General features: G+C 36.6%; 1 protein-coding gene across 3 annotated transcripts; it reads right to left on the reverse strand.

Annotated features, from left to right (window-relative positions):
• Positions 1-124: 124 nt before the first annotated feature.
• On the reverse strand, positions 125-14,974 carry LOC127663432 (tyrosine-protein kinase BTK-like). 3 transcript variants are annotated; one of them, XM_052155027.1, is made up of 18 exons: positions 14,843-14,974; positions 7,898-8,063; positions 7,584-7,688; positions 6,176-6,257; positions 5,504-5,632; positions 4,444-4,508; positions 4,163-4,350; positions 3,773-3,835; positions 3,558-3,612; positions 2,689-2,771; positions 2,292-2,419; positions 2,126-2,200; positions 1,872-2,043; positions 1,539-1,755; positions 1,370-1,434; positions 1,105-1,223; positions 856-1,013; positions 125-771 (listed from the first exon to the last, which is right to left on the reverse strand). In XM_052155027.1, the coding sequence occupies exons 2-18, from the start codon at positions 8,042-8,044 to the stop codon at positions 703-705; spliced, it is 1,920 nt and encodes a 639-aa protein (XP_052010987.1). In that variant the 5' UTR covers positions 8,045-8,063; positions 14,843-14,974; the 3' UTR covers positions 125-702. The 3 variants fall into 3 exon arrangements, with proteins under 3 accessions (XP_052010987.1, XP_052010989.1, XP_052010988.1); XM_052155029.1 differs by having other exon boundaries at positions 7,898-8,060; positions 14,843-14,948; XM_052155028.1 differs by lacking the exon at positions 14,843-14,974 and adding an exon at positions 9,154-9,284.
• Between the last annotated feature and the right edge of the window lie 911 nt (positions 14,975-15,885).

Here is a 15,885-nt window from a genome sequence, read left to right on the forward strand (position 1 = left end):
TGTTTTTTTGCTTAAATATTACAACATAAAATGTCCTGGAAAATTGTGCCTTGAAATGTGTGGGAAACCTGTATAACGTATAGTAAAAATAAATAAATAAAACAGTGGAGCAAGAATACTAGAAACCACTCTTTTTTTATTAAACAGCTAAATTAAAGGACAAAGTGTAATCTTATATTAAATATGCCACAGAATTCAGCCACAAGAGATGTCATTTTAATTCCAGAAATATTTACACACTAAGACCGGAAGATTTCTATTAGGTGCTACTTTGTTACTTTGGTATTACTCAAGTTTACTCATATTGTTTTTGTACTGTCAAGTCTCAGTTAAATCAACAATTAAAATCACTACACAGTCATTATGTACATGAAATGCATAAAATCCAGAATTTTCTATTGCTATTATTGTTGTTGCTGGTTATTATTCATTGTTGTATTAATATAATAAAGAGTAACTTTTTACATGGATATGAAACTTGCACAGTGAATTTTATAAATAAAGCATAGCTTTAGGAAAGTGTAAGGAAAAGGGTGAAATTTCATTCAAATCGCCATTTTTCTTGGCTCAAACCAAAGACTGCAACATTTTAAACACAAGCCATTGAGTGATTCTTGCTGTCCCATACACAAAACCATTGCATATGATGGACTGTGTTCTTAATGTCCAAGGATCCAGGGAAGTTGTCTATGGTTATGAATATTACATATTGAAGAGCAAATCCTTGATGATTATGACAAGATCCTGGAACGTGGGTCGTTCTTCTGGTCTCTACAAAGAAAGAGAGGGCAAACTCTTTAATTGTCATTTTTAAACTTGCAAATATGATCAAATAACAGCTAAAAACCTGTGTACCTCATGCCAACAGCTAGTCATAATGGAAAAAACTTTGTCATTGGCCATCTGTGGGCGATAAAGCCGGTGACCTGCAGATACTTTGTCCACTATCTCTGTATTGTTCCACCGATCATATGGCATTCTGCCTAGAGTATAAATCTCCCACATCAAAACACCTGTAAATAACCGAAAAGTCAAACAAATAAGATAACAGAAAATGACACCACAGTTTTGAAAAAAGGTAAAGTTATGCTGGAAGTGACGCACCAAATGCCCAGATGTCTGACTTGCTGCTAAACTTGCAGTAAAGGAGGACTTCAGGAGGTGACCAGCGCACAGGGAACTTTGAGCCAGCAGAGCTGGTGTACTCATCATCCAGGACATACCTGTAATGACAGCAGGACGCATGTAATCAGGGAAGCTAATGCAAAACAGCAGCCCAGAAATTAAATTATTTCTCTGAAGAGCAGTTACAGGGGCACTTTGTATGGTGAATATTGAACAAGTACAGCAATGCATAAAATTCTCTTACCTTGACAATCCAAAATCAGTCACTTTAATGGTTCCATTTGAATCTACTAAACAGTTCCTTGCAGCCTACAAACATAAACAACAATAAAACACATAACATTAATATATGTTTTAAAAGAACTATATCAAATCTATTCCAGTTAGCATGAAATACTTTTTGTTAAACCAACCAGGTCTCTGTGAATGTACTGATTGGCCTCTAAGTAGGCCATGCCCTCGCTGACATCTTTACACATTTCAAGGAGCAGAATGCCAGAGGGGTGCTGCAAGACGTCCCGTAAGTAGCTTAGCAGACATCCATTGGCCAGATATTCTGTGACGATGTAGATGGGTCTTTGTTTTGTGCTAACGCCATAGAGCTGCACCAGGTTTTCATGACAGAGTTTCCTAGAGTCGTAGAGAAGAATATAACACATGAATTATAGATATACTGTAGGATATAATCATTGACAATCGACAATGCAGTGTATTAACCACTTTAATCTTTAAAAGGAATTACTTACATCATGACCTTGGCCTCCTCAATGAAGTCATCCTCAGACATTGAGCCCTCTTTGACCATTTTAATGGCCACATCATGACGGCCTTGCCACTTCCCATACTTTACCACACCAAACTGCCCATTGCCAAGTTCTCTGATAAATGTAAGCTGACGAGGATCGATCTCCCAGCCACCTGGAATGCAAAAAAGAACACCGTTCATTGAGCATTTTAAACAGTTTTATCCATAAAAACCATACAGCAAAATATAACTCACCATAACCCAGACCAGCGGTGGACGGAGCATGCTGAGCTCGATTTGACACAATGTATTTTAGTCTGCTCACCAGACCTGAAGTAGATATTTTTTTTATCTCATTAAGTACTTTTACACCCATAATTTGTCATTGTGTATTCACATTCACAGTTAAGGTACAATTTACCTGCTGCATTATGCTGGTGGTAATTGATAAGTTCTGGGATACTGATAAAGTTGTGCTTCTCTGCTAGATAGAACTGGCCTTGTGTGGTGATGCATATGTTGTAGTGTCTGCAGCTGCCAACACTCTCCCTACAGAGTGAAAAGAAATTACTGCCAGGTTCAAATAATCACTTGGGATTAAATCTTATATAGAATTTTAAGAAAGGAACAGCCAAGTCCCTTGACCATTTACACATTGGGGATGTTGATTTGTGATATGACCGATCCTAGTTTTGCATGGAGTCATTTACATCTCTCTTCCTCTGTAGTCAATTTTCCACTTTTAGTGTTGTTCTGCTTTTGATATGCTGACTTTAACCTGCATAACAAATGGTCTGAAGAGGCTAAATCATACTCACCCACCAGCCTTGGTGAAGACAGAGACAGTGTATTTTCCAGTGTATTTTCCAGAGTCTCTCACCAAGAAACCACCATCTTTATTCTATTTTTTAAAGACAGAATTGTAATTATACTATATAGTATGTATACTATACTATCTTCTTTTACAGTAAACACATATATTGTATATTTTATACAATACATATGCATACAGAATACAGTTACACTTTAAAGGCTTTAAAGGCACTTACAAATAATCAAAACATCCAAAATATAATTATGTTAATTAGCATAATAATACATGTTTTAAAAATGTCAGAACCAGTGGAATTTATTTTAAAGATAGCACAAGCACATTTATCAAGCAAAATATTTCACAAAAGTTTATAAAGGTTTTATATGATAAAGCTAAGAGAAATAGGTATTTGGACTCTCTCTGGTTCTGAAAAAGGTCTGCCACCATTTGTTTGCAAAGGGTGCTTGGTTTAATATTTTGTTCTAATGCAATTAAATGAATATATTTTTAAGTGTGACGGAAGTGTACAAATACTTTGGGGCCACTGTACATTAAAAGCACGGATGTATTTTTATTATAATCATACAGTTGGAGAACAGGGCACACAGGATCTTTTCTAGTCATTCTGGAACTAGCCGGTCTCCTTGGGCGCCACAAGCTTGTGGGGTCGCAAATGAGGAGGCCACCAACTTCCAAAACCAAAGCAACCACCCCCATACCAGGTGCTAACAGGGATACTGCCTATGGCACCAAAATGGTCAGAAAAGGCCCTTAGGGCCAGTCCCGAGATATAGATAGTAATATAATAATAGATGTTAATAGTTGCTGATAAATCATTCAAATTATTGATTAGCACCAAGGCTCTATACTTACTTCTGTTTTCAGTAAATTCTCTGCTTGACTTCGGTTGATGTTCTTGCAGTACCAGCTATAAGACATTGAGACAAATCTAGTCATTTGAGGCTCTACGTGACATGAACTTAAGTGCATGAGTCAAAACATCCTACATTTGTGGTTGTGGTATGTTGATGATTGTTCATATCAACTAGTGTAGCTGTAGCTGTCAGTGTTCTTGAATGTATACTCACTCATATTTCTCCAATCCATTCAAGGCTTGAGCAATATAGTTACTTGGGATGTAGCCCTCATTTCTGTAAACAGTGTAGGAGATCAGTATGATATAGTATTTCTTTTTATATCTGACAGGACATGTAATTTGGATGCAGCCCTGATTGCACAGCTAGTTACTCCTGACTACTATTCACATACAGCCTGTAAACATTTCCCCTGATAATTTGATAGCACCCACACAAGATTGTGGTAGCAACCAAAGCAGAGTTTAATACATTCTCACATTTGCAACATTTGGAAAATCTTAATTTCTACATCACAGTATGATTGCTTGTACTAGTAAACACTTAAGATTAAAACTTATGCTAGTTAACAATAGTTCACACAGTAATGGTGCAGTCTCTTACCCGTACTTATCTCTAGCTTTATACCAGTTAGTATCATTGGTTTCTAAAAGTGTGTACTCTTCATCTTTTCTCAACTCCAAGTCATGGGGAGCCATTGGTGTGTACTCATATTCAGCTATAACAGTCATGCCCACACTAAAGCCTGCAGGCGTGGGTGGCTGGGGGGGTAGTGGTCTGGATGACTTTTCCTAAAACAGGAAGGGAACACAGATCAGTTCTCAAGCAAATCTAATGCTGCACTATGCATGTACTGCCGTCGATTGGATAGAGAGTTGACTAACCTCAGGCGGTGTTGGTGGAAGAGGCTTCCTGGAATCACGCTTCCTGGAACCTCTGCTTGGAAACCCTTAGAGGAAGAGTGGCACATTTAGACTTTTTTTAAATGAATAAGATTGGTGTTTAATTAGCATTAACTAAATGCAAAACAAAGTAAGTACACAATTTGTAAAAATTCTACTTTGTATTATGACTCAAATCGGGTCTTTTAGACTTTGATCTGTCCTGTGACAGATGAATTTGGCTCATCTATGGTCAGATTCAGAGAAAGGAGTGTGAAAATTGCAAAAATGACAAAATAAGTAGCATAATTTAGAGCTGAAATGACCAAGAGATGGTGTTGTGTTCAAGTACAATGGTACTGACTTCCTGTAGCACAAGTGGTAGAACATGGTTCCAGCAATGCAAAGACCATGCATTGTTGATTCCCCAGACTGATAACATTGTACATTTTGTGACAGGACCTTAAAAGTTCTGCTGCTGAAATTGGTCTGTGCTTACCAAAATTCAAACCACTGCTGCCAGTGGCTAAATCTGAAAGCATTGTTGACCAATTTCCAGGTTAAATGCACACAAGGTGGTGAAAAAAGTTGGAAGTACAGTCAACTGGAATGCATATTTTATATTTAATATTCATTAACCCTACTCTCTAACCCAAATCTCAATTTTAAGCCTAACAATCAGTGGAGTAAAAATGTTCTTTAAGGGTGAAAATGCCACCTCAAAATCATGCTCATCAGTGTTTATGTGCACGTAATTACTTCTTGGTTTCCATGGAACCAGAACCCATGTCTCAGAGATTGCTCGCACAACACACTAGTAGTAATGCCAGAGTAATTCTAGAAGAAATGGTAAACACTTTTGAATTGATGCAAAAATGTTTAAGAGGTACTGGTTTTGTCAGTAATTTTAAAGAATGGGGTCAATCTCAGGGAACATGAAAAATCGGATTACACATACATGTAGTAAATAAATGTATATCTTGAATGCACTGTAAGTTGGATAAAAAGGGTCTACCAAAGAAATGTAAATGGTAATATATTTTTGCTCTTTGTTTTTACACACCTCCATTTTTGGTCTCCAGCACTCTGCAACCCATGGCCTGCTTAACCTCCTGCTTGCAACATTTCCACATTCCATCCTCCCAGAAGCAGGGGTGGTACTTCTGCATCAAGTCTTTGTTGAACCTTACCACTTTAAGACAGGTACATGTGAAGTTATTTAAAAAATTGTCTCTCCCCTTTTTCTCCCCAAATTGGAATGCCCAATTCCCAATGCACTCTAAGTCCTTGTGGTGGCATAGTGACTGAGTGGTGGAGAACGAATCTCAGTTGCCTCCGCGTCTGAGACCGTCAATCTGCGCATCTTATCACATGGCTTGTTGAGTGCATTACCGAGAGCGAACCACATTATAGCAACCACAAGGAGGTTACCCCATGTGAATCTACCCTCCCTAGCAACCGGGCCAATTTGGTTGCTTAGGAGACCTGGCTGGAGTCACTCAGCATGCCCTGGATTCAAACTCGTGCTCCAGGGGTGGTAGTCAGCGTCTTTACTCGCATACCCAGTCCCCCAAAGTTATTTACATTGAATCAACACTGTGTTTTGCATAGGACTTGAATTATGTGTTATGCATTCATACTTTTCTCCTTATCTTTCCTCTAATGTAGTCCACATAAAGGCGGCTTACTCATTTGACTGTTGGACTTTGTGATAATGACCTCAATACATACTGACCATTCTTTAATTCGTGTATCCACTGCTTTCGAACTTGATCTGACTTTGCAAATACATACAGGGGACCTTCATCATATATTATCTGTGTGAGAGAAAAAAAAATGTGTTAGTTGTATACGATTTCAATCTATAGATGAATCAACTGCTAGGAGTATTTCAACATAATCTACTGTTGCCAAATGTTTCCTCTTTCTTTGGGAGCTTCATTTACTCAATGGTTGTTTATTGCTTTTGGTTTCTTAAAGGTGTTTAGTTTCTTAGTGTTTCTTTAAAGGTTTCATAGCATTCACAAAGGCTTTCACTTATACTAACATAAATACCATGGCATATAATGGCATAAAACTCTTAATACTAATAGTCAGTCATTTGACTGTCAATTGATTGAAACTGAAATTCTGTAGTTTGCAGAGCCATCCATTTCCTGCCACTTGTTCTTTTTGTCAGAAAATCTGATAGAAATCTCACTTTTTGAGCTAAAGTTGCTGAAGCTAGGTTCAGTTCTTTTTTCTGTCTGACACAGTTACAGTGTCAGCACCTGTTGAATGCTGTTGTTCCTCTGATTTTGGACACTGAAGAGAAAGAGTTTCACTTCTGTTACTGTCACTGTCAGTCTCATGGTTGAAAGCCTGAGGAGCTTTTCGACTTACAATCTATCAGCCCAATAATAAGGCATATTTTTTATGTTCATGGGATCTTAAACTTCATGCTGTTAGCCTACTGTATATTTTCAAGACAGCTAATGCTCTTTGCCATTTTTTTTGTATAGCTGAGATACTGACCACACTTAGCTCAACTTGAAAAGGAAAGCATTATATGAATTTGAGGGCAAGAAGAAGCCAATACAATGATATCAAAGGTGCACTCTGTATTTATTATAGCCATTTTGAAGGATAAAATCCTAAGCACACTCATGAGATAAAGACTCCATTCATATCGTTAACCTTGTGAAAGCTACATGGACAGGGTCTAATCATGGGGGCTGGCTTGTTAGGATCACATGACCATCTTAAAACTACTGGCTTAAATCTCAGTAACAGCCCTGTTATTGTACACTTTCTCTCATGGATTAAATTAATCATGGCTGACTGTGGATAGTGAAATTATATAATGGCTATTATCAATTAATACAATAAATGATTGTGTTTAAATAATGCTGGATCCACACTCCTAGGTGTGAATGTAGGTCCAAGACGACACCAACGAAACATTTCAGAGTGCACTTTAAATGAGGCAAGTGGAACTGACAGTAATGTAATTATACAGTAAACATTTATTGTCTTGGCATGACTGCTAAACAGCACATTAAAATGTTTAGACATGTTCATGATATGATCAGATAGAGTTTCCACAGAAGCTGGATGAGTACATGTAGAACTGAGCTGAGTTCTTTGTATTTATAGAGACCCACCTGAAATGGGAAGAGTCGCTCAGTAGGTGCGCTGTCTTCGGGTAACACAACCTCCACACATTTGACCTTTTCAATATCCACATAGCCCTTCAGCCCTTTTCTTTTCTAAACAGTCAAAGGGAGCGATACGTTATAATATAATCAAAGCCCAAAAATTCTGTTGACTGGTTAGATTTATTGTCATAGTAGTTAGCATGTTAGAACCAAGTATGTCCTTTCTTGTATATTACTCAATGACTAAGTCAAAATCAAAACATCCCTTTGATCCTAACTGCATCAATATTTCTCAATGAAATATTAAGTGTCATACATACCCCTTTATCAATGTCATAGTCGTAGTATGATATCTTATCCTGCGTGAGGACAAACAACCTCTCTTTGAAGTTTAAAGGTGAGGTCTTCTTCTTTTGCTGGGATCGTTTTATAAAAATCTCCTCCAGAATGCTGTCTGGCATGATCATTTAAATGGAATGTAATCTTCTGGAAGGGAACAAAAAAGAGAAACTTTGTCATGTTGAACATGTTCGAGTAAGCTGACAGGACTCCATGTAAGTTTCCTTAGAGCGATGAGCAATTCTGTAGTATTGTAATATATGTTTGTTAATGATTATAAAGAATGCTACAAAAAGATTCAAATATTTAAAGGAAATTCATTTGTTTATGACAGTATGTCCGCTGCCGTCAAAATCTCTCTGCTTCCAAATGCCAATATTCAAAAATGTTGGCCTAACTAAAACTAGTTTATTATAGGATGTTATGCTACATCTATGTTTATCTTGTTTAACAGTTCTCTACTGAAAAAAATTAAATAAAACAGATCCAGGTTGCTGTCTGATTAGAAATGGTTTGCATGTGCCCTCCTAACACTGTCAATGACATCCTTTGTTGCCAATATTTCCTCCTTTAGATGATTTGCTTCCTTTGAATACTTCTTCCTGCTCCGCTGTAGCCTCTGAACCCGCCTCTCACATTTGTAATTGCATATCAGGTTCTCGACTTGTGTTCTCCACGATCTACAATACAACCCAAAACTGAACGTTTACATCCTTTGCTCCTAAATGAGCTCCACTAAAGGCCTGCATCTTAGATTTATTCCCATAACAAGAGCTGAACAATAATCTTTGTATAGATACTTTAACATGATGGTGATATGTATAGAAAGTACACCTCCAATCTTATTAAACCACACTATAAATTGGGCAAGCGTCCTAAACATTAAACAAACATCACAAGGGTGCCATTTATTCTAGCAAATGGGGCAGGTTGAGAAGTTTGTGTGTCGAGAAAAAAAAAAAAAATTTGTTAATCATTTAATGACCTTGCTAAAGAATCTTTTAACTATACACAGCTTTTGTTTTGCACTGCAATCTCTAACTTAGTTGCAAAACTTCACATATTAAAATGAAACAATAAAGACTACAGTGAATACTTATTTTTTAAGGATAATATGGATTATCCCATATTTTCCCTTATTTCCCCCTTTTTTGACAGATCTTTTACTTTCTAACACAAAATAAGGGAAAGTGGCAATTTATCAGATTTTAGTGCAGAGATGCAGTTAATAAATTACCTGTCTTTCAGTGTCCTCTAAAACAACACCTCAGTTAGTTCTGTTCCTCATTACTTTCAATGCCTCCACAAAAAGCTGTAAAAGCAGTCTGCTTCTCTCACATAGTCATTAAATGCTGTCTTCTGCGTTCTGTGGTAGAGAAAATCAACTGCCTATTTTAAACACCTTCAGATCATTTCCTGGTTTCATCTGCTGTCACCACCACCTCCTTTTAACACCTTCAAAACATTCATCGCTATAACTTGTATTCTCTTTGTCAAAGATGAACATTGCTGCCATGTTATATGTGAGTTTGTATATTAATAAAGCACTGTTGGCAAATTCCAAGCAATTTCTGCAGTTTTCACTACAGTTTCAAACATGCTCTTCACCTGACACTGTGGTAGGTTTGGTGTTGGATTCTGCAGTTGAACACATGTTGGTTTTAAAGACCTTGTTTATCATGCAAGGCCATTGACTTTCAAGACACGATTTAAGTCAGAGGGAAGTTGCATCAATGTTGTTGTGAGTATTGAGTGCATAAATTAAGATACTTTTCAGAAGGTCGACATTTCTCTATTATAAATTCTTTATTCTAATATTTTGAGTTACTGGATTTTAGATTTCCTTGAGCTGTAAACCATAATCATTAAGATTAAAATGAATTTCACTTGATGTGTAATGAATCTAGAATATATGATAGTTCCACTTTTTGAATTAAATTATGGACTTTTCCATGATATTCAAGTTTTTTGAGAATATACTGAATATACTGGCACCCAAAAGTTTGGAATAATGTACAGATTTTGCTCTTATGGAAAGAAATTGGTATTTTTATTCACCATAGTGGCATTCAACTGATCACAATGTATAGTCAGAACATTAATAACGTGAAAAATTACGATTACAATTTGAAATAAATGTTCAGAACTTCTTAAACTACTTCACTACTACAAAAAAAACCTCCACGTGCAGCAATGACAGCTTTGCAGATCCCTGACATTCTAGCTGTCAGTCTGTCCAGATACTCAGGTGACATCTCACCCCACACTTCCTGTAGCACTTGCCATAGATGTGACTGTCTTGCTGGACACTTCTCATGCACCTTACAGTCTAGCTGATCCCACAAAAGCTCAATGGGGTTAAGATCCATAACACTCTTTTCCAATTATCTATTGTCCAATGTTTCTTTGCCCACTCTAAAAATTTATTTTCCAGTTTCTGTTTCAAAAGTGGCTTTTCTTTGCAATTCTTCCCATAAGGCCTACACCCCTGAGTCATCTCTTCACTGTTGTACATGAAACTGGTGTTGAGTGGGTAGAATTACGTGTCACTTTGTGTTATTTAAAAAGTAATGTTGAGCAACAGGAACCTTCTAGAGTGTCCTGTGTCTGTAAGGTTCCTGTGTGATAAGTTGGTGTGTATTGCTGATGCTATGAGGGTGGGAACAGGACAAAAGATAGACTGCCACATTAGACCACAATTTATCTATACTTCTGTGCGTCATATTCTGCATATTCACATGGCTAATTTAAACTCAAACGCAACACTTCATACGCTACAGTATTTTAAGCAATGTTACTTATGTCACATGTTAGTACTATTATGTACACTGATGAAGGAAAACCTTTACCATACAGTAAATACACATTTCCTATAAAATAGGACATTGGCTACAAAATGCCCCATAGGTTAATGAATAATGGTGATGAAGGGCTGTAGAATATGAACAGTAAATGTTTTCATTGGAATCAGGGGTGGATCTACTCGGGTGGCATCGGGTGGCAAATAAAACTTTAAGAAAAAGCATTGCCACCACATCGGCCACCCCAGGATAAATATCCAAATGTATCAAATATACATTTAAGTATGTTATAGTTGATTTTGACATTGTGTTTGGGTTTATTCATGCCAAACTGCCTCAAAGCTCAACAAACGCACAAATAAATACACATCCATGGGGTGACTGATTACAGCAGCAACCAATCCTGTGATTGTTTACAGCAGCAGCCAATCACAGCATTGACCAATTGCCAACCAACTATTGCAGCACGAGTAAAGTGTTTGGGCTCTCAAAGGTTGATCAGCTTATTTCATTAACAACAATGACAAATATGTGGAGAAAAAGAGGTAAAAGATTAATTTCTCAGTTGTTTCCAAGGATTCACTGAATGATTATTAGACATCGCTGTCAGTTATGGGTTGAGACGGGTAAGACGTGTCCTCACCACGTTTTGAAATAGCTGTCGTCAGGTATGTGTTTAATCCAGATGAGACACCTCCAGTTCTTGAGGAGTTTCAATTTCATCTGTGTGTGTTTTGACTGGCGATCCAGCGCTGGATATGTTTTTATTTTGAATATTATGATAAGTGTTAGTTGCGACTGTTATCAGTGTCGTTAAGTGTAAGCAGTTTTGGCGCAGCTCACGCACTTTTCCATGTCCCCCCTTGTGATGACCTTCTCGGTTTATTGTTTGTGTGTATGTAGTGTGTGTGTGTGTTGTATTTTTCTTTCACTCTCTCTTAATCACTCTCAGGTGTGTGGTAACCAGGTGAGCTGATTGTTGATGGGGCTCACCAGTGAGTTTCTTCCCTATATAAACTGAGTGTTTCATGGCTGGGTTGTGCTATGGGAGAGGGTTGTTTGTGAGCTGTCACCTCGTTGACAAATGCTCAGGCACATATTGACTTCTTTTCTGGGTTCCCGCTGCTGGAGTAGAGTTTGTGGTTGTCGCTGTCTGAATTTCAGAGTGATGATCTATGTAATCATCTACTGATTAACAAAATCCCAAAACAGATTTTGTTCTTATGGAAAGAAATTGGTACTTTTATTCACCATAGTGGCATTCAACTGATCACAATGTATAGTCAGGACATTAATAACGTGAAATATTACGATTACAATTTGAAACAAATGTTCAGAGCTTGTTAAACTACTTCAAAGAGTTCTCAACAAAAAAAAAAACACGTGCAGCAATGACAGCTTTGCAGATCCTTGACATTTTAGCTGTCAGTTTGTCCAGATACTCAGATGACATTTCACCCCACACTTCCTGTAGCACTTGCCATAGATGTTGGGTACTTCTCACACACCTTGCAGTCTAGCTGATCCCACAAAAGCTCAATGGGGTTAAGATCCATAACACTGTTTCCCATTATCTGTTGTTCAATGTCTGTGTTTATTTGCCCACTCTAACCTTTTCTTTTTGTTTTTCTGTTTCAAAAGTGGCTTTTTCATAACAATTCTTCCCATAAGGCCTGCACCCATGAGTCTTCTCTTTACTGTTGTACATGAAACTGGTGTTGAGCGATGCAATGAGCAATGAAGCTGTCAAACTATTTCTCAATCTAGAGACTGTGATGTACTGGTCATCTTGTTCATTTGTTTAGATGTGGCCTTCCACATCTCTTTCTGTTCTTGTTAGAGCCAGTTGTCCTTTGTCATTGAAGACTGTAGTGTACACCTTTGTATGAAATCTTCAGTTCTTTGGCAATTTCAAGCATTGTACACCCTCAAAACAACGATTGACTGATGAGATTCTAGCTGTTTCTTTTTGCCATTTTTGACCTAATACCTTAAGACGTGCCACTCTATTGCATACTGTGTTAACTCAAAAACAAACACAAAGGCACTGTTAAGCTTAATTTAATGAACCAAATAACTTTCAGCTGTTTGATATAATGGCAAGTGATTTTCTATTACCAAATTAGCAATTTAGCGTGATTACACAAGGATAAGGTGTTGGAGTGATGGCTGCTGGAAATGGGGCCTGTCTAGATTTTATCAAAAATGACTTTCTTCAAATAGTGATATAGTGTTTTTAGTATCAGTAATATCCTGACTATACTTTATGATCAGTTGAATGACACTTTGGTTAATTAAAGTACCAATTTCCTTCTGAAACAGCAAAATCTGTACATTATTCCAAACTTTTGGCTGCCAGTGTAATTTAAAAGAATATTTTACTATGCATAACATTATTAATATTCACGAGTTTTGCAGTACTTCCCCCACAATACAATTTTCTGTACAGTTTAATTTTATTTACACCTATATTCATGTTAATCTTTGCTTTCAAATTGATTATTCTAGCTGTTACAAAGGCAATAGGCCTACAGGACTGTATTAGCAGAATAACAGGATATGCATGCATATTCCATCCATGGGTACACTTAACAAAGGTAGTGAAGTTTAGTCCAGATTGCCGGTTCTAAATGTCAAGCCAAGGAACATTTATAATTCGTTGACGTGTTTAATGGACAATGTCTTGTTACTTTTAATGAACTAGTACTTGTTGCAATGTTGCATAAGAACTACGCATGGGTGCTTGCTTTCGTTTGGCCACCCCTCATAGTCTGCATGCTGCTCCCTTGCCACCCCTTAAAAACATTTCTAGATCTGCCCCTGATTTGAATGTCTGTTTGAATTTGTATTTGCATTCCTGTACAAGACTGATATCCCCACAAAATGGACACTTTTCATTGTGTTGTGTAAATGCAAAGCATAAGATATCGCATATTAGCTCATTATATCTTGCATCTCAAGCATTTAGTCTTGAAAAATTTGCAAAAAGATATGTAGGAGCAAACTGCATACAATAGGCCTTATTAATGAAACAAAAGCGGAATGTATTTGTGTAAATCATTCATAAAACCTTACATATATTTTGCACATTCAATCCAATGGGACACTTTATGTACTGTAAGAACATAAATTAATTTGAATTAAATTAAATTTGTTCTGCTCATGTTTAATATAACCTATAAGGCCTATTGTGAACATACAATTGTTTTAATGTTGTATGAGCACTTAACGATGCTAAAAACAAATTGACATTATTGAAGCTACACTACAGCACGCACCAGTTTAACTCAGTTTTGCATTCTCTTACATTGATGTTATTAATGACCTATTTCTTCTTCTTATTTATAAGATCAAATTAACATTATTATGTTGGTTAATATTACATGTTAATTACTGTATATAGTTGCTCTGAAGATACATGCCAAAGATTCCAATTAATAATGTTCTGAAACCTTGTAATAATGCCTTTTAACCACTGTTCAGTGATGGACTGTGGAACTGTATTTGCATAATGCAGTAACAGTGTGGTCTGAGAAGGTAAAAGTGTAAAGGACATACATTAGACTATTTTCATGTGCAAATTCATTTCACAATCAGTTTTTCCTCTGGCTGTATAACTGCGTACTATTACAGTATATATACATGTCTATTCTGTGAATTAAACTTGATGTTGCAAAGCCATTTGTTACTCATTTGTAAAAGACCAATTGGCATGCATGATTCATTTAATTCAGTTCTGGAATGTTGATTTGCTTTCAGAGACCATGAAATATGATCGTTAAACAGTAAAGAGGGCTCAAGGACAAAAATATAATTACTGCTCAAAGGAAACAATATATAAGAGGAGCTAAAACGGATTAGTTAATCCTTTAAAAGATACTACATTGGAGTGACTCTCACTCTCTCAAGTCCTCATTTCTCAAATATTCCAAATTAAGACAAGCATGCTTTTATCCATTACAGAACTTATTTATATACAGAACTTTCTTTTTGAGAAACAACTTTATTGACTGTCTGCCCAGTTACAGTCTAGGGTCACAGCTTGCACTTCATCCCTGGCAAATGACTGTACTTCTTGATAGAGCAACCCGTTTTCAACAATGAAAGAAAGCTAAGCATTCCTACCTCAGTTTTCTTCACCAGTGATCCTGCACCAGGATGAGACCAGTCTTAGATAGAATGCGGGTTATTAAACCAGACTGTGAATGTGATCAGCAGTGGACAAAACTCCACCCTACCACAGGACTCTTGTTACCCAGTTCCCCTTTTGCTTCCTGCTCATTTTCATACTTTTGTTCATGCAGGGCTGCTGTTAACAGTTTCACGTAATATGTTGACACTCACAAATGCTGCATGCAACTGACCCTGTAAACATCTCCAATATTCTGTTTTAAGGGGGTTAACTCTGGTCAATCCAATGTCTTCTTGACTTGTTTGATAAATAAGAAAATAACAGAAGGTATCCCAATTATTATACTGTATAAACGCATACAAAATTACAAGATAATACAAAAAATACAAGATATTTATATTTGGGTGTGATAATGTGCTCTGTGTTGTTATGAAAAATCAACCTATTCATTAATCAATATATTTTCTCAAAGACTTGATTTCAGTTATCACCTAATTTTTATGCTTACATGCCAATCACTCGTGTGCAAAAAGACAGCATGCCACCAACAGATGCAACTGCCTTGAAATCATAACTTCTGATTGGTTTTGTCTTATGGCGCAATGACTATTCAAGTATGTGATGATGACAAAAATTACCCAGCAGACCCATTGAGTAAATAAATAAATATTCTCCTCCGAAACACACGGTGGCGCTATAAGCCAGTGTTTGGAGTGAGCGCGGCAGGAAACATAAATGCAAAATGTATTTATCTAAAAAAAATTATAATACATATATTATAATAATAACTATATATTTAAGAGAGTTATGTTCTTTATGTTTATATAATATAACTATGTCTTTGAAGGTATAAGTGTATGATTCACAAAAAATATTTGAATCAACATGTGAGGCAATGTAATGATTCTAAACATGTTTAAACAGAAATGTTTCCTAAAGGAATGATTTAGAAATGTATAACATTACCAAATATAAAAAATTATAATAAGAGATTATGTTAACTTCTTAAACTACTCATCAAAAAATCCTCATCAAT

Source organism: Xyrauchen texanus, chromosome 23, assembly GCF_025860055.1.
Source record: "Xyrauchen texanus isolate HMW12.3.18 chromosome 23, RBS_HiC_50CHRs, whole genome shotgun sequence".
Lineage (NCBI taxonomy): Eukaryota > Metazoa > Chordata > Actinopteri > Cypriniformes > Catostomidae > Xyrauchen > Xyrauchen texanus.